The following is a 26,520-nucleotide window of genomic DNA, read 5'->3' as shown; positions in this document are numbered from 1 at the left end:
CTAATCTGTACGGATCTGATACAAAAATCACAAGGAAAACCAAAATACTATATATAGAAATGACAAGTAGAATATATTGTAAAACCATGTCCCTAACATGAAAACAATGGGACGTTTGGGCTATACAGACCTAACACAAGCATCACAGAGAGAGGGATAGGGACAGCAGAGAGAGAGAGAGACAGAGTGAGGGGACCTGATTTAAACCCAGACTGCAGAGAGTGTTTGACCCTGGGGAATATACGTCATTGAAGAAGAGGGGGTCATCGGCACAAGTTCTCATTCTCATGACATAACAAGACGGATGATCCTGTGAGTGCTTTAGCTTAGCCCAGGCCAGCCTCAGACCTCCCTGTTTAGACACACTGCAAATTGAAGGCAGGACAGATGGCAGTGTTTCATAAACCCTCTCTGGCATGAGCTGCTCAGAGGATACGAAATCACATTTTCATCCTCATCGATGATCTCCCTCATGGTTGGCTCACAGAAGCTATATGACAGGATTTGTCTGAAATGGGTCTGACCTTGATTTGGTTTTGCTCTCTGCCTTCAATCACTAGGACTGAATGATTCTCTTTGGACTATCTGTCACGCCTTGGTCATTGTATTTTGTGTTTTCGTTATATATTTGGTCAGGCCAGGGTGTGACATGGGTTTATGTTGTTGTATTTCGTATTGGGGTTTTTGTATTATTGGGATTGCGGCTGAGTAGGGGTGTTGTATGGGCTTGGCTGCCTGAGGCGGTTCTCAATCAGAGTCAGGTGATTCTCGTTGTCTCTGATTGGGAACCGTATTTAGGTAGCCTGGTTTCGCTTTGTATTTTGTGGGTGATTGTTCCTGTCTCTGTGTAGTTTCACCAGATAGGCTGTAATTAGGTTTCACGTTCCGTTTGTTGTTTTGTATTTTGTATCGTTATTTCATGTATCGCAATCTCTTTATTAAAGACATGAGTAACCACTACGCTGCATTTCGGTCCGACTCTCTTTCCACAAACGAAGAACACTGTTACACTATCGTTATTCAGTAACATGCTTTTTGTTTGTCTACTGAACCTGGGTGAACATTTTGGTGTTTGCTAATATTTCAAAGGCCAGTGACTGATAATTCCCTAAGTGTTCATTTGCTTACATCTTTAAGCCTTTATATATGTGTTATGAATGACCAAAGGTGTCTGACTGTATAATAAGTACAGCGTCATAATATATACCTTAAGGCATTTATGTATGCGTTATAGTGACCAAATGGGTCTGACTTTATACTAAGTGTAATGTCATATGATACAAGGCATTTATGTATATGTTATAAATGACCAAAGGGGTCTGACTTTAAATGAAGTACAGAGTCATGCGATATAGAGTCTTTATGGATGTGTTATGAATGACCGAAGGTGTCTCAATTCAAACTAAAGATTACAGGACACTACACCAAGTGACAATAGATTATTAATATTCTGCTGATTTATGAAGGTTCTCTCATGATCCACAGGCTACTGTAGGGTGTGAGATGTATTTAAATTGGTTGCTGACCTGCAAAGCTTGTGTGTGTGTGTGTCAGAACCAAGATGTTTTGGAATAGTCCAACCTGAGACTGCCGCACCAGGTATTCCTCTTCTTTTTCCATGCTGGAGAGCAAGACTTGATTACAACCTGTTACATTTGTGCCAACATTTGATGGATGATCTTCCACCGGGGGAGTTGGTGAATGTGTCAAAAACCTGATTGTGCCCAGAACCTTGCGGCATGGATCGTTTTTGTTGTGTGCATGTTCGTGTACTGAGGAACATGTAACTTGGCTCCAGAAGAAAATACACTTTCATTGTCTTTAGGTTGGGGCTTTCATCAAGGTACAGTTGAAATCGGAAGTTTAGGTTGGAGTCATTAAAACTTGTTTTTCAACCACTCCACAAATTTCTTGTTAACAAACTATATTTTTGGGAAGTCGGTTAGGACATCTACTTTGTGAATGACAAAAGTCATTTTTCCAACATTTGTTTACAGACAGATTATGTCCCTTATAATTCACTGTATCAGAATTCCAGTAGGACGTTTACATACACTAAGTTGACTGTGCCTTTAAACAGCTTGTACAATTCCAGAAAATGATGTCATGGCTTTAGAAGCTTCTGATAGGTTAAATTACATCATTTAAGTCAATTGGAGGTGTACCTGTGGATGTATTTCAAGGCCTACCTTCAAAATCAGTGCCTCTTTGCTTGACATAATGGGAAAATCAAATTAAATCAGCCAACACCTCAGAAAAACAATTGTAGACCTCCACAAGTCTGGTTCATCCTTGGGAGCAATATCCAAACACCTGAAGGTACCACATTCATCTGTACAAACAATAGTACGCAAATATAAACACCATGGAACCACACAGCCGTCATACCGCTCAGGAAGGAGACACATCTCAAGACATCAGTCAGGCAGTTAAAGCTTGGTTGCAAATGGTTCTTCCAAATGGACAATGACCCCAAGCATACTTCCAAAGTTGTGGCAAAATGGTTTAAGGACAACAAAGTCAAGGTATTAGAATGGCATCACAAAGCCCTGACCTCAATCCTATAGAAAATGTGTGAGCAGAACTGAAAAAGCGTGTGTGAGCAAGAAGGCCAACAAACCTGACTCAGTTACCATGTGTTCCAGGAGGAATGGGCCAAAATTCACCCAAAATTCACCCAATTTATTGTGGGAAGCTTGTGGAAGGCTATCCGAAACATTTGACCCAAGTTAAACAATTTAAAGGCAATGCTATCAAATAGTAATTGAGTGCATGTAAACTTCTGACCCACTGGGAATGTGATGAAAGAAATAAAAGCTGAAATAAGTCATTCTCTCTGCTATTATTCTGACATTTCACATTCTTAAAATAAAGTGGTGAACCTAACTGACCTAAAACAGGGAATTCTTACTAGGATTAAATGTCAGGAATTGTGAAAAACTGAGATTAAATGTATTTGGCTCCAACTGTAAGTGTTCCTTGGTGTAATGTCGTCTCCAGCCTATTGCACACACAGCACATATAAGCCTGGGATATTAACCATTCAAAGTTGGCCTAAGTGGGAGTGATCATATAATTTTATAGGAGTGACCTTACTGAGTAAAGTATTTGTCATCGTTACTACTTAAGAGTCAAAAAGTGATTTTAAACCTAAACCTCGCAAATGAAGGCCAAGTTTGATGCATTTATCCACCAGACCTTCCGCATATTTGGGCAGAAGTGTCTGGGAACGAGATTAGGTGTAATGTGACTAACATGACATAATTTAAGAGCGCATACCATCCTTCAACACAACATGTCACTCTTTATAAAGCACATGTTTAATTCATATTCAACCTAGTGGGTTATGTCACATTTTACATGGTGATTATGTCACACAGTTATGTCACTTTTATGAACCCTTTATAAAGCATGACATACGGTTGTAAATGCTTTGTAACATGTTTAAAATGTGCTTATGTCATTACGTCACTTCACAGGTCTTTGAAATATTTTGCAGGAATTCTAAATATTTTGCAGCTTTTTAACAAACTTCTCAGGCCAAAATATTTCTCTGGACAAAATATTTTGTGGCCTTTTACCAAATTTCGCAGGCTTTTACCAAACTTTGAAGCCTTTTAAAAAACTTCACAGCCTATTATTTTGAAAGCTAGTTTGCCTCTTAGGGCCACAGTATTGAATACTTGCAGTAACAGTTTGTGGACGCATGAGGGAACCAGCGAGTAGGCAAACAGACTCTGTTATACTAACCAATGATTCATATATTATCTGGCTATGGTAGGGACAGATGGCAGAGCTGAGGGGTATACAACAAAGCAGCATAAAGGAGTTCGCCAGCTAACTTGCCTAAATATTCTGAAATACTTTTTATTTTAAATAAAGATAAGCTTGAAATGGGAATGGTCTAATAGACTCAACAAACAGAAACACATATATACAGTACCAGTCAAAACTTTGGACACAGCTACTCATTGCAGGGTTTTTCTTTATTTTTACTATTTTTTACATTGTAGAATAATAGTGAAGACATCAAAACTATGAAATAGTACATATGGAATCATGTGGTAATGAAGAAAGTGTTAAACAAATCAAAATATATTTTATATTTGAGATTCTTCAAAGTAGCCACCCTTCTCTTGATGACAGCTTTGCACACTCTTGGCAGTCTCTCAACCATCTTCATGAGGTAGTAACCTGGAATGCATTTCAATTCACAGGTGTACCTTGTTAAACGTTTATTTATGGAATTTCTTTCCTTGTAAGGAATAACGCTGGAGAATAGAAGCAGGTAAGGGGAGTTGACATTTAATTAGGAACGGACAAGCAACAGGACAGGAACAGCGAAACACAAAGACAGACAACAAACAATGCAGCAGCGGGGAACAGAGCTGACAAATATAGGGGAGGAAATAAACAGGTGATTGAGTGAGTCCAGGTAAGTCCAATATCGCTGAAGCACATGACAAAGGAAGACAGGTGTGCGTAAATGATGGTGGCAGGAGTGCGTAATGCAGGGCAGCCTGGCGCAGAGCGAGAACAGGCGTGACATTCCTTCTTAATGCATTTGAGCCAATCAGTTGTGTTGTGACAAGGTGTCAAGCCTGTTCCCGCTCTGCCTCTCCGGCACTCAAGGGTGCCAGACTACCTTCATTACATACACATGTCACTATCATTATACGCACCTGCGCTTCATCACCGGTCACCATCACACGCAGCAGTGCTTCATTGAACTCACCTGGACTCCTTTAAATTGTTGATTGCCTTTCCCCATGTGTTCCCATGTGTTCCTTGTATCAGTATTGTTGTTGTTTCCGTTGCCCTTGTCCAGACGCTGTCCGTATTCTGTTTCATGTCCGTAATTCATTAAATGTTCACTCCCTGTAGCTGCTTCTCGTCCCCAGCGTCTGTCCTCACACAAGGTAGGGGTTGTATACAGAAGATAGCCCTATTTGGTGAAAGAACAAGTCCATATTATGGCAAGAACAGCTCAAATAAGCAAAGAGAAACGACAGTCCATCATTACTTTAAGACAGAAATTGCAGCCCAAATAAATGCTTCACAGAGTTCAAGTAACAGACACATCTCAACATCAACTGTTCAGAGGAGACTCGAATTGCTGCAAAGAAACCACTACTTAAGGACACCAATAATAAGAAAAGACTTCATTGGGCCAAGAAACACGAACAAGGGACATTATACCGGTGGAAATCTGTACTTTGGTCTGATGAGCCCAAATTTGAGTTTGTTGGTTCCAACCGCCATTTCTTTGTGAGACGCGGAGTAGGTGAATGGATGACCTCCACATGTGTGGTTCCCACCGTGAAGCATGGAGGAGGAGGTGTAATGGTGTGAGGGACTTTAATTTGTTTTCAACAGGACAATGATGTAACACACCTCCAGATTGTATAAGGGCTATTTGACAGATAAGAAAAGTGATGGAGTGCTGCATCAGATGATCTGGCCTCCACAATCATCCGACCTCAACCCAATTGAGATGGTTTGTGATGAGTTGGACCGCAGTGAAGGAAAAGCAGCCAGCAAGTGCCCAGCATATGTGGGAACTCCTTCAAGACTGTTGGAAAAGCATTCCAGGTGAAGCTGTTCGAGAGAATGACGAGAGTATGCAAAATTGTCATCAAGGCAAAGGGTCGCTACTTTGTAGAATAATAGTGAATACATCAAAACTACAATTCTTCATTGTAGAAAATTGTAAAAATAAAGAAAACCCTTGAATGGTGTGTCCAAACTTGTGACTGGTACTGTATGTTTAGCTTTCTTAATTTATGCGAAAATCAACAGTTATTTCTTGTTGATTATCAAAATTAGCTGGCTAACTCATTGATCCTGTTTTGTAGTATACCCCTTAGATGATGATCTAGAAATGTATGTTCTGTACATCATGTGATGCTCTTATCTCAGCCCAGTGTCTAAAGAAAGGATCAGTGTCCACTGTGTAATTTTATACAAAACCATTGTCTTTTCATCACCATTCTAGGAAATACAGACATGTAAACACAAAGATACAATAGGCGGAAATATCATCTAGGAATATTTAGGATGAATGTAAGCTTACCTTTTTAGTAGCTGATTAATAGATAACTTTCCAAGTCTAATTTGCTCTCTTTCAGTGCTGGATGGTCCTGCCAGTAAAACAAACAGTTACACATGTTTTTTATTTGTATTTTTATGTTGAGGCTATACTCAGACATGGAAAACTGTACTTTTTTCCAGTCAAAGGTTCCTCTGTGGATTTTATATGTTCAGCCCCTACTCTTGCAATTACGTTAGCGGGCATCCATAATGATGTCCACAATCCAATATGGCTGCCACAATACCATTCAATTGTGGTTTAATCACCTGTATAACCGCTCTACATGTTTTAAAAGAGAGACAATTATTCAGATTTGTGTACTGTACTCATGACCTATAATCAAGACAATTTGTATGTAATTGAAGTGAGCTTTGATTCATTGCTAATCCAAAACGGCAGCCTAAATCTAACATGAGCTTCCACTGGCTCAGTGCATTCGTGATGCATATTGGTATGTTCTGGTGCACTCTTATGCTGTTTGGGTTGTGCTGGCACATTGTGTCTTCTAGAAAATCATGTCCACCATCCTGGCTGTCAGCCCTGGAGCTGCAATATACTGTATGTTGACTTGGTGACATTATGGTGTATGGGGAGGATGCAACCACACATAATGACAAGCGCATAAGGCAGGTGTTCACCACAATGAACAAACACAACCTGAGACTCTTAGACAAGAAATGCCATCAACTTAATGTGCCTTCACATGTCATAGGAATTGCAAATCTCCAATGTAATGTCAATGCCATCCTGAATCTCCCAAAACTGTCATTTATAAGCCCAATTCACCATCAATCCTCCCTTCTGGCAGTTACTAACAATTTTGATTTAAATGTTTGAGCCCACTTCTTTTCCTTGGAGACAATTATAATAACCACAACATTAAAAAACATGTAACTATGTATTTTTTGTCATGCAGGACCATACAGCACTGAATGCGAACAAAGTTGTCTAATCCTCAACTACCAAAAGTAAAGCTTAAATTCATCATAAATATTCATAGTTGATATTTCTGCCTATTGTATTTCTATGTTTACAGGTCTATATTTCCAAGGTTAATTAAGATATCCTTACACTAATTGTTTGTGTATGTATGGCAAACAACTGACTACTTGTTTTTAGTTATTTCAGAGCTTGCAATGTTGGGTAACATACATTTATGTGGCCCATGAGTTTAGAGGGTGTGTCACAATATCTATCACTTTAACCACTTTTGCAGTAAAACATTTTTACACCACCATCCATTTAATAAACTAGAGAAATCATAGATTTGAAAAAAACATTGTTGTGTTTTGTTATACCTCGGGTAGGTGCATCTACAATGGGCCTTTGCCACTAGCCAATATCGTCAAGGTCTTTCCAGCTAGGATGGCTCTTTTCCCCGATGTTACTTCAGCCCCACTCACAGCTGTTGGACAAAGAGGAACATTTTGGGATTAATTGAATTCAAAGTTCAAAGTTCTCTCTAATGTTCTCTCTAATGTTTTTTCTGGGCCTGCAATAAACATGCAATATAATGCAATTATCTCTGTGTTGCTCTGTTTCTAGCAACAGAGATACATTCCTCTCCTCCAAAGTACATTCACTTAGTGGAAAGTAATCCCCCCCAAACTAAATTGAACATGACCTCTTCAACATTTCCCAAGAGAATCTTAATCTTTTGTGTTTTATGGAAACAAATACTCATGTTTTTTTTACTAAAGCAATAAGTGACTTTTTACCATTGGCATGTGTAAGCAGCTTAATTATATCACCCAGAATAGCAATCGGAGGACAGGGCCTAATGATGATGACCATTTAGACTGATAATGCTACTGAAGGTGATGATGAACAAGGTCAGACCTGAATCCTCATTACAACTCTGAAAAATTATTCAAATACCACAGTGAACCATTTATGCTGGCTTTGTATTCTTGTTGCTTGGGTAAATTCCATTATGCAGCTTAGAATTTTTCTCACCCTGGTGTCAATGCAGAAATATTGATTGGGTCGCATAGACCCATCGCGAGGAAAATTAAAAAGAAAAATGTATATTGATTCTTGACAATTCGATTGAAACCAAAACAACAAATTTCATTTATAATTATAAAACTCACTCAACACATGTAGGCCTAGGCAATTTTATGGCAAACCAGTTACATTTTTATAATGATAGCTTATTTTCTTGGTCGAGTAGAAAAGGCTGAATCCATGGTAGGTTATTGTACTTGTTCAACAGCATCTATAATCAATCATCTTCCTGGCCTCAAGTCAAGTGTGTGCCATTTAAAACAAATTGAGATGAAATATATTAGCAGAGCCAAGGGAACTTGAGGTCAGTAACAAAGACAGGAAAACATTTATGCCACAATGGTTTGAAATTGCCCATGGGAAAATGATGTGATGTGATTGTGGTAAGGTTCTGTATAGGGACCATAGAGATCCTATTAAATCACTATAGTGGTATGTCATAAACCCACAAAGTTCCAGAATGGAGGTGAAAATGGCAGCCATGAAGGTCATGAAGAAATCTAAACCAGTCTAATCAGAATGAATGGCAGTAGAGGCATAATCCTGTAGGCATGTGATACATAAAAAATGTTGCAATAGAATTATTGTCAACCTAAAATGTGTCATATAATTATAAATACAGTTTATACGGGTTTTAAATACATTTTCTGCATATAGCCTCTAAAATATATGTAAACAGACCATAAATGTCAACATTTTTGTTTTCTTGGAAAGCTGTGAGTTCTATTATATGATACAACATAAGTAATTGTTGCATTTACAACCTGTCTAAATCCTATCACATCAACAGATTTCAGCCAGCTGTGAATTGACTGCATTTTTTAAAGATACACAATGCGGAAATCACCCCGCCATTTCCTAGTTGCTTAAATTCTCATTTTAGTTTGTGACAAAACAAGCAAGTATAGTGTAGAAAATCATTATACCATCTAAATCACTGTGAAATATTGTATTCTCAGCTGTTTGAAGCTAGTGTACAAAACGGAAAGTATAGAAATAGCACACATAGAACAGGTCTACCTCTTCTTAGACTTGCTTTCAATGCTTACATTTCTATGTGAAATTAGTCTTCACCCAGAAAGTTACATATTGCAGCTTAAAATGTAATGTTGGCATATTGTCAGTTCATTTGAAAAATGTTTGGAATCAATACTCTAAAACTGCCTGGCTAGCTATCTATCAAACTGTGCTGATAAATTCTTCAAATACATTATTTTACACAATATCTTATCACAGCACTGGTTAACCATGGTTGACCAACTCCCTGACCAAAATGGCTGACATTCATCCCAACATTAGCAGGTTTTTCGCAGTTCTAGTATTGTAATTCCCAGGTATACGTCAGGAACACTATCGCTCCATACAGCTGAATCGTGTAGCTACTGTCTCTTTAAATGCGTAATTTTGCACTGCTCATGCTCGGAGCTTTGTCCAGGAGTTTCACCGTTGAAAAACCAGCTGTGCGAGCATCTTCACGTAGGGTACTCGTGTTGTTATTCATCGGTGAATATCGCTCTCTCTGACAAGGATTAAAAGGATTTTAATGCAAATAACTCGTTATCTTCGGTGAATGCGCCTAACCTGGACGTGGGAAAAAGCGGAACGGAGAACGGTCAACTTGATCTATTTGTCCGGGTTGCTGCATTCTCCACCGCAGCGAACAACATCCAAAACCGACTCTTGCAATGGAAATAGGAATCCAGAACTAACATCAATCCTGTGACAAACTCTTTTCTTCCAGTTTTTCTGGAAACATTAGAATGGCGAACTTGAAAATTGCTTGGAAAATACTTCATTTAGAATAGGCCTACAACTTATACACAACAAATTTCTTTGGTTTTTTAAAATGGCTTCTTAGCCTGAGGGAATAACGGTGTGTGCATTCATTAGTTCAAGAAAGTTTAATAGGAGTGCATTAAAGTCAGTGCAAATTTGCAGGCTTCGTTGTCCGATGATGCTCTAACGGTAGTTGCCTGAGATGACTCTAGCAATATGCTCAGCTTTCAGAGTTATGTTTCTATAGCCTATAAATAAGCCTATTTGGACGTTGAGTGTAGTATGTATTATTAAGCTTTATGGCTATCCCATGCATACGCCCATGCTTTGTTTACAAATGATGTATTACCAATAAGTGACGTATAGTCGGTCACTCCAGCTGTTTAAGTGTGAATAAGGGAATCTTCACCAGAAAAGTAGACCTTTACCTGTTTCTAAAGTAGAATGGGTGGGGACTGCCGAGGAATGCGTCGACGCACATGGACTAAATATTCAAATACGAGACCCCAGGACATACAAATATATTTTGCGGCATTTCTTATGCTGTACTTGGTGTTTTACACCGAAGCATCAGTCTCCAAGTCCTGTGATAAAAATTGCTTCTCTGGGAAATGCACCAATGGGACTTGCGTCTGTGACCAAGGATGGGTTGGAGACCTGTGTCAACACTGTCAGGGAAGATTCAAGTAAGTATCCACAAATATAATGTTTCAAAGTAACATTCTAATGGAGTATTGGTTGGTTGTATCTAGACTACTATCTAGACTACTTTGTAACCTTTGGTCAAAGACAAATTCAACTAGACATTATTACAACCTCGGTCTGAAGTAGACAATTATTGGTATGCCGCTGATGCTTCAAAATCTTCAACCAATATCGAGAGCCATGACTCCATAACCCGGCACATTCCTTTGTTATTGCTCCCTGGCCACGCCACAATATAAAGTCTTTACATTTCCCGCAAGGGTGGTTTTTGTCCAAATAATTATCTCAGGGGAATCTTATCGATTTCCCAATCAAATAGGCCTAGCAGCAGTCACCTGTAGACTCAACAGATAAAGCCATGTTTTTTTGATCTTGTGATTGGGGCTTGCAATTGCTGTCATTTCATGGCAAACCTAACTGGAAGCTAGGTTGAAGATACTGTATCCCTGAAAACTGGATGCATCTAGGTGTTGCACACACCACTAAGGGTGATTCCTGGGACACACTATTTAAAGGAGAAGTTTACCCAAAGTCCAGAAACTCCCAAGTGATTCCACACATTGAAACTAGTTCAGTGGAGTTTGTTCTCTCCCTGTAGTGCTGTACTGAAACAACTGTCAAAAAAACGGGTTACGTTGCCGCATGTACACCCCAATACAATTGCAATCAGTCTATAACCGTCAACGATAATCAGAAATCAACCGATATGAATCAGACAGTGGGGCGGCGCCTGAAGCTAGGTTGAAGATAAACGGGTCACGTGACTCATGACGTTGCCGGATGTACACCCAATACAATTGAAATTGTTTCATAGTTATGGTGTGATGTACTGTAGATCGAATTGCACTCAAAAAAAAAACTTCCCTACTATGTGTCATATTAGCGTGCTATCCCGGGGTTAAAACACTTTTTAAAATCCATTAAGTACCTTTGACGAAGGGAAAGGACATCAGAAGATCTTCTAGTTTCAGTTACAGCACAATAAAAAATATCATTACAGCCTACTTGGAAATTACGATATGAAACGTTGATTTGAAGCTTCCGACCAACTAGTAGGTCAGGCGATGCCCCACTGTCTAATTCATATCGCGTGATTTCTGATGATTGTTCTCGACGATATCGACTGATTGGTTCTGTAAGGGGTGGGATGTAGGCCTAGCTCTGCTACACTGGCATTGAATTCACGATTCAGAAAGTGTGGGCAAATTCGCTGTTTTATTGAGCTACTTTTGTCAAAAGTACTATCTGATTTCAAATCTAATTTTATTGGTCACACACACATGGTTAGCAGATGTTAATGTGAGTGTAACGAAATGCTTGTGCTTCTAGTTCTGCCCGTGCAGTAATATCTAACAAGAAATCTAACAATTTCACAACAACTACCTTATACACACAAGTGTAAATTAATAAATAAGAATATGTACATTTACATTACATTTTACATTTAAGTCATTTAGCAGACGCTCTTATCCAGAGCGACTTACAAATTGGTGCATTCACCTTATGACATCCAGTAGAACAGTCACTTTACAATAGTGCAACTAAATCTTAAAGGGGGGGGGTGAGAAGGATTACTTATCCTATCCTAGGTATTCCTTAAAGAGGTGGGGTTTCAGGTGTCTCCGGAAGGTGGTGATTGACTCCGCTGTCCTGGCGTCGTGAGGGAGTTTGTTCCACCATTGGGGGGCCAGAGCAGCGAACAGTTTTGACTGGGCTGAGCGGGAACTGTACTTCCTCAGTGGTAGGGAGGCGAGCAGGCCAGAGGTGGATGAACGCAGTGCCCTTGTTTGGGTGTTTGGGTGTAGGGCCTGATCAGAGCCCTGTACATATAAATATATGGATGAGCGATGAACGAGCGGCATAGGCAAGATGCAGTAGATGGTATAGAGTACAGTATATACATATGAGATGAGTAATGTAGGGTATGTAAACATTATATTAAGTAGCATTGTTTAAAGTGTCTAGTGATACATTTATTGCATCCAATTTTTAATTATTAAAGTGGCTAGAGATTTGAGTCAGTATGTTGGCAGCAGCCACTCAATGTTAGCCACTCAGTCTGATCGCCTTGAGATAGTAGCTGTTTTTCAGTCTCTCCAGGTGTCCTGGAGGGCAGGTAGTTTGCCCCCGGTGATGCGTTGTGCAGACCTCACTACCCTCTGGAGAGCCTTACGGTTGTGGGCAGAGCAGTTGCCGTACCAGGCGGTGATACAGCCCGACAAGATGCTCTCGATCTGTTAGTTTGAGTGTTTTCGGTGACAAGCCGAATTTCTTCAGCCTCCTGAGGTTGAAGAGGCGCCTTCTTGACCACGCTGTTTGTGTGGCTGGACCATTTCAGTTTGTCCGTGATGTGTACGCCGAGGAACTTAAAACTTTCCACATTCTCAACTACTGTCCCGTCGATGTGGAAAGGGGGGTGCTCCCTCTGCTGTTTCCTGAAGTCCACAATCATCTCCTTTGTTTTTTTGACGTTGAGTCCGAGGTTATTTTACTGACACCACACTCCGAGGGCCCTCACTTCCTTCCTCCCTGTAGCCGTCTCGTCGTTGTTGGAAATCAAGCCTACCACTGTAGTGTCGTCTGCAAACTTGATGACTGAGTTGGAGGCGTGCATGGCCACGCAGTCATGGGTGAACACGGAGTACAGGGCTGAGAACGCATCCTTGTGGGGCCCCAGTGTTGAGGATCAGAGGGTTGGAGATGTTGTTACCTACCCTCACCACCTGGGGGTGGCCTGTCAGAAAGTCCAGGACCCAGTTGCACAGGGCGGGGTCGAGACCCAGGGTCGAGTTTGGAGGGTACTTTGGTGTTAAATGCTGAGCTGTAATCGATAAACAGCATTCTTGCATAGGTATTCCTCTTGTCCAGATGGGTTAGGGCAGTGTGCAGTGTGATTGTGATTGCGTCGTCTGTGGACCTATTGGGGCGGTAAGCAAATTGGAGTGGGTCTAGAGTGTCAGGTAGGGTGGAGGTGATATGATCCTTGACTAGTCTCTCAAAGCACTTCATGATGACTGAAGTGAGTGGTATGGGGCAATAGTCATTTAGCTCAGTTACCTTAGCGTTCTTGGGAACAGGGACAATGGTGACCCTTTTGAAGTATGTAGGAAGAGCAGACTGGGATAGGGATTGATTGAATATGTCCGTAAACACTCCAGCCAACTGGTCTACGAATGCTCTGAGGACGCGGCTAGGGATGCCGTCTGGGTCGGCAGCCTTGCTATTGTTAACACGTTGAAATGTTTTACTCACATTGGCTGCGGTGAAGGAGAGCCCGCAGGTTTTGGTAGCGGGCCGTGTCAGTGGCACTGTATTGTCCTCAAAGCAAGCAAAGAAGTTGTTTATTTTGTCTGGGAGCAAGACGTCGTTGTCCACGACCGGGCTGGTTTTCTTTTTGTAATCCATGATTGACTGTAGACCCTGCCACATATATCTTGTGTCTGAGCCGCTGAATTGCGACTCTACTTTGTCTCTATACTGACACTTAATTCTTGCCTCAATTCTTTGAGTCAAGAAATGTGTACTTTTTCACCTAAAACATTTGAGATGATTTTATATCATTATTTTATGAAGCTGACTGCCACAGCAGCGGAGATGGGTAACAACTGCACGTGTGCTCTCAGGGGAATCCCTTCTATGTAGAAACTGCACGTTATGCCCTTATCCAAAGATGCACATTTTCGTTGGCGGACAAGTGAAGACAGCGTTACACGTTAGTTATACAAATGAATCAAACAACCTACAAATATGTCTGACTATGACATACTCATGAGTGATGAAGAAAACAACTGGAGGTGCACAGATCGAACCTTATTTATTTGAGCCTGAGTATTCGGGTGAAGAATTGAGGCAAAGTAAGCTTCAGATGGCCCGCTGCTGCTCTTGCCACCTAAGACGCAACCCATCCCCAGGATCAAGACCGACTGGTCATGCAGTTGTGGCAATTGCGCTCCAATTCCTCAAAGGAGGAATATTTGTGCTGTGGAGAATTTGAATACGTGACTACAATTCTTACAAAAAGGGAGGATGATGATGAGGAGCAGTTCGTTTGCTTTTGCGACCACTGGGATTTTGCTGCAAACAAACTCTGGTGTCCTGAAAAAAACGAATGGGAGACGCACCCCTGTTCCAGCTGCCAAATGGACAGTTATCTAATGAGTAAGTAGCCAAACGTTATTGAATGATCGCTTATCGTAAACCTCTATGAGCGGGATCATTAGTGGGTCCATGTTTTCACATTAGCCCAAAACTCTATAGCCTATGTTTTATTTAACACCATGATTTTTGGGATATTCTATTCTGCAATGTAAGGTTACAGTGTCTATCTCTCTTACACTGATGTTCAGGATAACATGGTTTCATATTAGTTGATAACTGATATTGAAAGGTGATATGATACAGTCTAACTAGATAAGGCGGCCTAGGCTACTTCATCCTAATGTAAGCTAAATGCATTGGCTACAAATACTGGCATGTGATGAAGGATAACATGTCCAATATAATTATATAAATGCATATCAAACATATACAGTACCAGTCAAAAGTTTGGACACACCTACTCATTGCAGTGTTTCAGTTTCTACTCTTTCAAGGCACACCTGTTAATTGAAATGCATTCCAGGTGACTCTCAAAAAGCTGGTTGAGAGAATGTCAAGATTGTGCAAAGCTGTCATTAAGGCAAAGGGTGGCTACTTTGAAGAATCTCGAATATAAAATATTTTTTGATTTGTTTATCACTTTTTTGGTTACTACATGATTCCGTATGTGTTATTTCATAGTTTTGATGTCTTCACTATTATTCTACAATGTTGAAAATAGTTAAACTAAAGAAAAACACTTGAATGAGTAGGTGTCCAAACTTTTGAAATTAATACAGCATTGTAATATTATTAATGCATATTCAATTAAATTAATACAGCATTGTAATATTATTAATGCATTTCAATCTCCTTGCAGGGGATTAGACAGATTAACTGCAGGCACCAGATGCCCAAACTTCAACACTTGTCATTTTGAATAAATATTAACACTTAAAATAAATAACACAGTGCAATCCCCTGGGACAGAAAATCACATCTGAATAAGAAGAATGAGCTTCATAAGTTACAATGTCCTGACAAATCTGCACGATAAACAATAACATGGGTGAATCTATTTCTATATAACACTGTGATGTTGCACACTCCATAATAAGAACCTGGGATATGGTGACTATCCTAGTGGCTGGGAGGTTCCCAACAAGTTCTTTACATCTGCAGGGTGTCAGGGTGATATGTCCTTCAAGCAGAGACAAGGGGGGCGAAATTAACCTCTGCAATTGGTCCAATCTTTTTGTTAACAGGTTTGCATATTTTTAGGCTTGTTCAGTTGTTTACAGAAGAGTAAAATAACTCAGCCTCTAATTTTAACTAGTAACACCAAACCTAAAGTTAGGTAAACAGACACTGCATGCAGCTAGTTAGCAAGCTAGCTAAACAGACTCATCAACAGAATAAACAAATAACTTGGCTGGCTAGCAAGCCTAGAATGAACAGAACACAGCTGTCTGTTAAAAAAAATTGAGTTGGGCAGAACTCTTTTCTCCTGCCAAGCCAATGCAATGGAGTGCAATGTGATCAGGTTTCCCACTTCTTTCCTTTAAAACAAATGGGGAAAAAATATTTGCTACATGTCTTTAGCTGGCTAGCAAGTTCATTACTTCATGATATAAAAACACATTGCAATTTACACATTGCTGAATCTACGATTAGGCCTCGTTTGTTTAGTTGTTCATCTCTAAGCAGCCAATAAGCAGGACATTTAAGTCATTACATTACATTTACATTTAAGTCATTTAGCAGATGCTCTTATCCAGAGCGACTTACAAATAGGTGCATTCACCTTATGACATCCAGTGGGACAGTCACTTAACAATAGTGCATCTAAAACTTAGGGGGGGGTGAGAGGGATTACTTATCCTATCCTAGGTATTCCTTAAAGAGGTGGGGTTTCAGGTGTCTCCGGAAGGTGGTGATTGACTCCGCTGTCCTGGCGTCGTGAGGGAGTTTGTTCCACCATTGGGGGGCCAGGGCAGCGAACAGTTTTGACTGGGCTGAGCGGGAGCTGTACTTCCTCAGTGGTAGGGAGGCGAGCAGGCCAGAGGTGGATGAACGCAGTGCCCTTGTTTGGGTGTAGGGCCTGATCAGAGCCTGGAGGTACTGAGGTGCCGTTCCCCTCACAGCTCCGTAGGCAAGCACCATGGTCTTGTAGCGGATGCGAGCTTCAACTGGAAGCCAGTGGAGAGAACGGAGGAGCGGGGTGACGTGAGAGAACTTGGGAAGGTTGAACACCAGACGGGCTGCGGCGTTCTGGATGAGTTGAAGGGGTTTAATGGCACAGGCAGGGAGCCCAGCCAACAGCGAGTTGCAGTAATCCAGACGGGAGATGACAAGTGCCTGGATTAGGACCTGCGCCGCTTCCTGTGTGAGGCAGGGTCGTACTCTGCGGATGTTGTAGAGCATGAACCTACAGGAACGGGCCACCGCCTTGATGTTGGTTGAGAACGACAGGGTGTTGTCCAGGATCACGCCAAGGTTCTTGGCGCTCTGGGAGGAGGACACAATGGAGTTGTCAACCGTGATGGCGAGATCATGGAACGGGCAGTCCTTCCCCGGGAGGAAGAGCAGCTCCGTCTTGCCGAGGTTCAGCATGAGGTGGTGATCCGTCATCCACACTGATATGTCTGCCAGACATGCAGAGATGCAGACAGATTCTCGCCACGCCACCTGGTAGGAGCGACCTGTCAGGTAGGACGCAATCCAAGCGTGGGCCGCGCCGGAGATGCCCAACTCAGAGAGGGTGGAGAGGAGGATCTGATGGTTCACAGTATCGAAGGCAGCCGACAGATCTAGAAGGATGAGAGCAGAGGAGAGAGAGTTAGCTTTAGCAGTGTGGAGCGCCTCCGTGATACAGAGGAGAGCAGTCTCAGTTGAATGACTAGTCTTGAAACCTGACTGATTTGGATCAAGAAGGTCATTCAGAGAGAGATAGCGGGAGAGCTGGCCAAGGACGGCACGTTCAAGAGTTTTGGAGAGAAAAGAAAGAAGGGATACTGGTCTGTAATTGTTGACATCGGAGGGATCGAGTGTAGGTTTTTTCAGAAGGGGTGCAACTCTCGCTCTCTTGAAGACGGAAGGGACGTAGCCAGCGGTCAGGGATGAGTTGATGAGCGAGGTGAGGTAAGGGAGAAGGTCTCCGGAAATGGTCTGGAGAAGAGAGGAGGGGATAGGGTCAAGCGGGCAGGTTGTTGGGCGGCCGGCCGTCACAAGACGCAAGATTTCATCTGGAGAGAGAGGGGAGAAAGAGGTCAGAGCACAGGGTAGGGCAGTGTGAGCAGAACCAGCGGTGTCGTTTGACTTAGCAAACGAGGATCGGATGTCGTCGACCTTCTTTTCAAAATGGTTGACGAAGTCATCTGCAGAGAGGGAGGAGGGGGGGGGAGGGGGCGGAGGATTCAGGAGGGAGGAAAAGGTGGCAAAGAGCTTCCTAGGGTTAGAGGCAGATGCTTGGAATTTAGCGTGGTAGAAAGTGGCTTTAGCAGCAGAGACAGAGGAGGAAAATGTAGAGAGGAGGGAGTGAAAGGATGCCAGGTCCTATGGAGGCGAGTTTTCCTCCATTTCCGCTCGGCTGCCCGGAGCCCTGTTCTGTGAGCTCGCAATGAGTCATCGAGCCACGGAGCGGGAGGGGAGGACCGAGCCGGCCTGGAGGATAGGGGACATAGAGAGTCAAGGGATGCAGAGAGGGAGGAGAGGAGGGTTGAGGAGGCAGAATCAGGAGATAGGTGGGAGAAGGTTTGAGCGGAGGGAAGAGATGATAGGATGGAAGAGGAGAGAGTAGCGGGGGAGAGAGAGCGAAGGTTGGGACGGCGCGATACCATCCGAGTAGGGGCAGTGTGGGAGGTGTTGGATGAGAGCGAGAGGGAAAAGGATACAAGGCAGTGGTCGGAGACTTGGAGGGGAGTTGCAATGAGGTTAGTGGAGGAACAGCATCTAGTAAAGATGAGGTCGAGCATATTGCCTGCCTTGTGAGTAGGGGGGGAAGGTGAGAGGGTGAGGTCAAAAGAGGAGAGGAGTGGAAAGAAGGAGGCAGAGAGGAAAGAGTCAAAGGTAGACGTGGGGAGGTTAAAGTCGCCCAGAACTGTGAGAGGTGAGCCGTCCTCAGGAAAGGAGCTTATCAAGGCATCAAGCTCATTGATGAACTCTCCGAGGGAACCTGGAGGGCGATAAATGATAAGGATGTTAAGCTTGAAAGGGCTAGTAACTGTGACAGCATGGAATTCAAAGGAGGCGATAGACAGATGGGTAAGGGGAGAAAGAGAGAATGACCACTTGGGAGAGATGAGGATCCCGGTGCCACCACCCCGCTGACCAGACGCTCTCGGGGTGTGCGAGAACACGTGGGCGGACGAAGAGAGAGCAGTAGGAGTAGCAGTGTTGTCTGTGGTGATCCATGTTTCCGTCAGTGCCAAGAAGTCGAGGGACTGGAGGGAGGCATAGGCTGAGATGAACTCTGCCTTGTTGACCGCAGATTGGCAGTTCCAGAGGCTACCGGAGACCTGGAACTCCACGTGGGTCGTGCGCGCTGGGACCACCAGAGTAGGGTGGCCGCGGCCACGCGGTGAGGAGCGTTTGTATGGTCTGTGCAGAGAGGAGAGAACAGGGATAAACAGACACATAGTTGACAGGCTACAGAAGAGGCTACGCTAATGCAAAGGAGATTGAATGACAAGTGGACTACACGTCTCGAATGTTCAGAAAGTTAAGCTACGTAGCAAGAATCTTATTGACTAAAATGATTAAAATGATACAGTACTGCTGAAGTAGGCCAGCTGGCAGTGGGTGCGTTGTTGACACTACACTAATCAAGTCGTTCCGTTGAGTGTAATAGTTTCTGCAGTGTTGCTATTCGGGGCTAGCTGGCTAGCTAGCAGTGTTGTTTACGTTACGTTGCGTTAAAAGAACGACAATAGCTGGCTAGCGAACCTAGAAAATCGCTCTAGACTACACAATTATCTTTGATACAAAGACGGCTATGTAGCTAGCTACGATCAAACAAATCAAACCGTTGTACTGTAATGAAATGAAGTGAAAATGTGATACTACCTGTGAATGCGACCGGGTAGTTGAGTTCTATACAGAAGACGTTGGCTAGCGTTGGCTAGCTAGCAGAGTCACCTACGTTAAGGACGACAAATAGCTGGCTAGCTAACCTCGGTAAATTAAGATAATCACTCTAAGACTACACACTCTAAACCTAAACAACACAATTATCTTGGATACGATGATACGAAGACAGCAAAGGCAGCTATGTAGCTAGCTAACACTACACTAATCAAGTCGTTCAGTTGAGTGTAATAGTTTCTCCAGTGCAGCTAATCAGTGGACGTTAGCTAGCTGGCTAGTGAAGACTACGTTAGGACGGCGAAATACGATAATTACGCAATTATCTTTGATACAAAGACGGCTATGTAGCTAGCTGAGAAGAAATTGCTAAGATTAGACAAATCAAACCGTTGTGATATAATGAAATATAATGAAAAAGTTATACTACCCTCGGGAGCGAAGTGCAGATGCGACCACTCGCTCCAACCGGAACCGGAACCGACGATAGTTCACCTACTAACGTTAGCTAGCGATCACGTCCAACGTGTTAGCTAGCTAGCTAGTTTGGCAATGGGCTGATAAACAACATATGAAAGTAATTTGTTGAACATTTTAACATCATTTGGTGAATAAATAACTTTCTAGTTACATTTCGCGAAGTTCTCCTCATTATTTTTCTCCCAAGCGGGGACTTTGGTCCGTCATTATTTTGCAAGGTGTTATGGGATAGCCTTCCTAGCGAAGGATACATGGGATGCTGCCTTCATAATCGCCCGAAAGAAGGCACCTTAGAAGGCAGCATTTTAAGGTACCTTGGGATTGGGACAGGACAATTTTTACGTCCTGCCTAGAAGTGCTGCCTTTATCCTTGTCGATTGGGACACAGTCCATATCTCGTTCATATGCATGCTACACGCGCAGTGATGCAAGGTTGGCTGCAGGAGTATTTACTATTTCAAATTGCTACTAACCATCTTCTGCATCTCTCTGTATCTTTTATCGGAGAACAGTCAAATTTGGTGCCTTCTTCCCTTGATTTCCTGTGCAAAGTGCAGCCAGGGACCGAACACTAGCTTGCTCTTGCTGCCATCTCTTTTTCAACTTTGCGTAACTAACTTTACCTGTGATATGCCTAACTCTGTCAAGTTTCTCACCAGCGTCTTCTCCCCCCACCCCCAAAGCTCCATAAAAGGGCATATACATATTTCATGTAGCAGGGTCTCCCCCACAAGGGCGCACATATGTGGTTGCTACCCATCTCTGCTGTGGCAGTCAACGACATAAAATAATGATATAAAAATGTTTTATAACTCATTCTGCCAGGCGCTTCCAATAAAATAAGGAATTTGTCCACACTTTTTTGAACTTCTGAATCATGATTTCGCTGGCAACGGAGCTAGGCCGACATCTAGCAACGTCATCACGTGACCCGTTTTTTTTTGCAGCCGTTTCAGTACAGCACTAAAGGGAGAGAGAGAAGGAGGAGAGGGCAAACTCCCCCAAACAAGTTTCAATGTATGGAATCTCTTGGGAGTTTCTGGAATTTGGGTAAACCTGGGTACATTTTGGCATCCACATGCTTTCTATCCAAATCAGTTTGTGCATATATTATGATGACATTGTCACGTTTTGGTCTTCGGCACGGGATTTTTCATCTGCTTTTGCGAAAGTATTCGGCACCCTTGAACTTTGCGACCTTTTGCCACATTTCAGGCTCCAAACATAAAGATATAAAACTGTATTTTTTTGTGAAGAATCAACAACAAGTGGGACACAATCATGAAGTGGAACAACATTTATTGGATATTTCAAACTTTTTTAACAAATCAAAAACTGAAAAATTGGGCGTGCAAAATTATTCAGCCCCCTTAAGTTAATAGTAATATGCAAACGACTTAACACTCCCCATCTCTCTTTTTCCGAGAGCCCATCTGAAGTAGGATCCATGTCTTGTTTCAAACCACATATGATTAGAGGTTTAATCATGTTGTGGTAATGTTTTTGCTTGACTGGATGTTTCATCAAGGTCTGATCTCTTCTTTTTTATGCCTTGTGTTTTATAATGTGATATTAAGTAGTCATCAAATATACATTGTCAGTATTCATAATGACATGGCCATATCCATATTTGGTGTCAGAATGCTGAATGGACAGCGATACAGACGTCAAGTGCAATATGCTCATAAGCTAGGTCACAAGGTACTGATACTACTGATACTGAGTTAAGCTAAGCTACTGATACGGTTCTGCAGTGGCATCACTAAACAGCACTGCATTGACTCTGGTGCTCAATGCAGTTCTATCTCTGAGTCCACCATAATAGTCCACTTAGAATGATCTGCCAAGTCTAGTTCTGTAGTTTGGAAAAATTCTCAATTTCTGTAGACATCCATTTTATCGATCATGACGTTGGGCTTGCAGTGGGGCTTTTGGCAAGGCAAGTATTTAGACCCCACACCATTTCGTCGAGAAGGGGGTAGCTGCCGCTCAATATGACGGCCGGAGTATGGGCGAGTGGGTGTGTCGAAATGAAAGTAGTGGGCGTGTGGAAAGGAGTGGGTGTGTCAAGCGCTCTGCTATAGGTAAGACGATTTTGATAAAGTAGTGTTTTTTTTTTGTTTCTTACCATGCAACTAATGTACCTCGAAGGTTTGGACTTCTGTTTTGAAGCCAGAGGCTGAGTCGGAGTTATATTTCACTGTTAGTTTTACACAAATAATGGTAAATGTTCAGTTGTAAAACTGACAAGTGTTTTTATTTTTTATTAAAAGTACTGATGGTGTACTGTTGCTTCATGCGTTGTATACGTGTTCTTATACGTGAATGTCACCCTGATATTAGCCACTAGGTAGCTACTACCTACGCTGTTGCTGAAGAACACTATCTCGGTGTTGTTGCCATTCATGCCCTCCACATGCAGTAGTAGATTGTAGGCCTATGCAGTAGTAGATTGTAGGCCTATGCATGTATCAAGGTGACATGTAGATGGTTATCAATATTAGTTATTTCTTGTGTAGGTTGCTATCCTACTTTTAATAAAATTATGGGAGGGAAACTTGCCACGTCAGCTCTCGCCAGCGACACAGCTGTGATAGTCGCCCAGTAGGAACCACCTCAGGTCAGCAGGCACGTCGATACAACACCGGTGCACTGGTCGCCAGCTTATCGACTCATTGTGCAGCACAATCAGCCACACAAAATGGTCTAGATTGGCAACAAATCTGCCCAATTTGCTGATTTGCTTTCAATACACCGACTCCTTTCAACACACATCTGGTCAACATAATTGGGTTGCCACTAACCATAGTTCATTTTGCTCGGTGTGCGGTGCTATACCTAACAGTGGGCTTGGGTTTCAAAGTGCAAAGACAGTCCGAAGCGCATCCAGGTTCAACCGAGAACCCACCCCCTGGGTCCTCATTCATAAATTAAGCTATGGTGGGTTTTATGCATTTATAGTTTACAGTTGCACTTTCATATTAGTACATACTTTTCGTCATTTGAACTAACAATAGTTAGCTACCAATTGTCTGGACCAATTTTCTCAAAAGTGAACAATGTGTCATGCCAAGTTTTGCTTGCTAGCCAACCAACAACATCAATGCCATATTAAGCCAATCTACTAAATTTACATGAATCAAATATATAAACTGATCATGACTAGATTGAATCTAGTTCATTGTGATTGGTTAGTCAACATGCAATAATACCTGTATACTGTCAATCACTAGCTAGGCTTCCATCCAATTCATTTTCATGCAGATATTCTAGCATCTGCATAAAGAAAATATGTGCTTTTTCCCACCAGTGGAATGTTTCCACAAGATAGACTTAATGTGGATAAAAATCAGTGCGTGATGATGTAGTGTACACAAAATGTACTTTTTTGCTTAAAGGGAGACTTTAGGATTTTATCATTGAAGCCCTTTATTTACTTCTCCAGAGTCAGATGAACTCATGGATACCATTTCTATTAGAGCCCGACCGATAAATCAGTTGACCGATATTGTCGTCCAATATTGGCCTTTCACATAAATATTTGTATCGGCCTTTATTCAACAGATAAAGCACCGATATTATATACATAGAATAAACAAATGAGTATGCTCATTTTGTTAACATTTTCAATGCTTGCCTGTAGAGGGCGCTCTAAGAGCAGCTCATTGAACATCACTCAGCCCGAGGTCACAAAGTGAGAGAGATTTGCATGGTGGTTTGACGGTGATTAGCTTGCCACAGCCAGCATATTTAAAAAGTAAATAATCAAAGTACACTTCACCAAGCAAGCAGCCCTGTCCTCATAACATTCCCACTTAGTTAATTTTAAATGGCTAGCTAGCCAGCAAGATAGTTAGCTTAGCTATCTAGTGAGCAAGGTAGTTAGCTTAGCGAGCTAGCAATCTGTACTACTTATGTGCCAACACTCGACTGGCACCAAAGTGAACGCAAGTCCTTAATACAAAAATAACACTGTTACTGTCTGGGGATACTATGATAGCTAGGGTGCTTATTTAGTTCGTTTTCTGAAATATGCAATCTGCAAAAAGCAAGACAATTGACTCAGACCTATTAAGTCATGGGGCGGCAGGTAGCCTGGCGGGTAGGAGCATTGGGCCAGTAACCGAAAGGTTGCTGGATCAATCCCCGAGCTGACAAGGCAGGTAATTTTCTTAGGGCTGAGATCCCGCTAACAGGATCGATATGACAACAGCCAGTGAAAGTGCAGGGCACCAAATTCAAAACAACAGAAATCTCATAGTTAAAATTCCCTAGACATACAAGTTTTTCACACCATTTTAAAGATACACTTCTTGTTAATCTCACCACAGTGTCCGATTTCAAATAGGCTTTATGGCGAAAGCACCACAAACAATTATGTTAGGTCAGAGCCAAGTCACAGAAAAACACAGTCATTTTTCCAGCCAAAGAGAGGAGTCACAAAAATCAGAAATAGAGATAGAATGAATCACTAACCTTTGATGATCCTCATCAGATGACACTCATAGGACTTCATATTACACAATACATGTATGTTTTGTTCAATAAAGTTCATATTTATATCAATAAATCTCAGTATACATTAGCGCATTATGTTCAGTAGTTCCAAAAACATCTAGTGATTTTGCAGAGAGCCACATCATTATAAATGTTGATGAAAATACAAGTGTTATACATGGAACTTTAGATACACTTCTCCTTAATGCAACCGCTGTGTCAGATTTCAAAAAATCTTTACCGAAAAAGCAAACCATTCAATAATCTGAGTACGGCGCTCAGAGACCAAACAAGCCAAAAAGATATCCGCCATATTGTGCAGTCAACAGAAGTCAGAAATAACATTATAAATATTCACTTACCTTTGATGATCTTCATCAGAATGCACTCCCAGGAATCCCAGTTCCACAATAAATGTTTGTTTTGTTCGATAATGTCCATCATTTATGTCCAAATTCCTCCTTGTTGTTACCGCGTTCAGCCCAGTAATCCAACTTCATGACGCACGAGCAGACGAAAAGTCCAAAAGTTCCGTTACAGTCTGTAGAAACATGCCAAACGAAGTATAGAATTAATCTTTAGGATGTTTTTAACATAAATCTTCAAGGCATTCTGACAGACCTCTGACTCATTCACGTCTCATTCGCCCCCACTTCACAGTAGAAGCATCAAACAAGGTTCTAAAGACTGTTGACATCTAGTGGAAGCCCTAGGAAGTGCAACATGACCAATATCCCAATGTATCTTCAATAGGGAATGAGTTGAAAAATGACCAACTTCAGATTTCCCACCTTCCTGGTTCGATTTTTTTCTCAAGTTTTTGCCTGCCATATGAGTTATGTTATACTCAGACATCATTCAAACAGTTTTAGAAACTTCAGAGTGTTTTCTATCCTGATATACTAATAATATGCATATATTAGCAACTGGGACTGAGTAGCAGGCAGTTTACTCTGGGCACCTTATTCATCCAAGCTACTCAATACTGCCCCCAGCCATAAAAGTTAACCCACTGTTCGCCGATGACGTGGATGTGGATTTAAGGCAACCCACCACACCTCCTACATTTCAGTTGAAGGCATTCATTTGTACAACTGACTGGGTATCCCCCTTTCCCCATGTTCTTGTATTCATGATGAGATAAGTAGCTAACGTGAGTTGGCTTACATTAGAATGTATGACCAGTGCGGCAAGTATTTGCCTGCATAAATGTTTGCAATCATCAGTGCATGCCCTTTGCAGTTTAAATGTATAGCCGATACATTTTGTATTGGATAACAGTAAGGAACATGGGTTCTGTAAGAAAACATTGTCGTAAGGAAGTTAGCTTGTGTTTGTCACAATGTACTGTCATGGTTTGTGCTATCTGGAATCGTTATGACGTGCCTACCCCCATTGAAGTTGATGTTTAAAATAGTTAAGGGTTAAGGTCAGGGTTAGGTTAAAAACCCATATAGGTCAGGCTCTAATTTTTATGTCTCTGTCCAGTATGAAAGAAGTTAGAGGTAGTTTGATGAACCAATGCTAACTAGTGTTAGCACAAGCAATGGTATTCATTGGCTATCTGCTAGCACGCTAGTCAGCAATTATATTAGCGCTAGTTAGCAACATCCTTCAAACCGCACGCAGAGACATAGAAATGGTATCCCAGAGTTCATCTGACTCTGGGGAAGTTGATAAAGGGTCTCATTGCCAAGATCCTGAAGTACCCCTTCAAGATTTCATGTACCGAATAAAAAATCAAAAGTTCAATGTGTTTCCATTGCATTTTCAACTCTACTGATAGTTGTCACAGAAACTGGTGC

The 26,520-nt window shown here is 41.8% G+C and overlaps 1 protein-coding gene across 1 annotated transcript in view; it reads left to right on the top strand.

The window, feature by feature from the left end:
• Positions 1-9,526: 9,526 nt before the first annotated feature.
• Positions 9,527-26,520, top strand: part of LOC124038304 (attractin-like protein 1) — a 354,502-nt gene continuing 337,508 nt past the window's right edge. The window contains exon 1 of the mRNA XM_046354014.1: positions 9,527-10,560. Within this exon, the coding sequence (XP_046209970.1) occupies positions 10,319-10,560 (242 nt within the window). The 5' untranslated portion in view covers positions 9,527-10,318. The remainder of the gene's footprint in view (positions 10,561-26,520) is intronic.

This window comes from Oncorhynchus gorbuscha, linkage group LG06, assembly GCF_021184085.1.
Source record: "Oncorhynchus gorbuscha isolate QuinsamMale2020 ecotype Even-year linkage group LG06, OgorEven_v1.0, whole genome shotgun sequence".
Classification (NCBI taxonomy): Eukaryota; Metazoa; Chordata; class Actinopteri; order Salmoniformes; family Salmonidae; genus Oncorhynchus; species Oncorhynchus gorbuscha.
The sequence above is the reverse complement of the archived record's forward strand: the minus strand, read 5'-3'. Positions and strand labels throughout refer to the sequence as shown.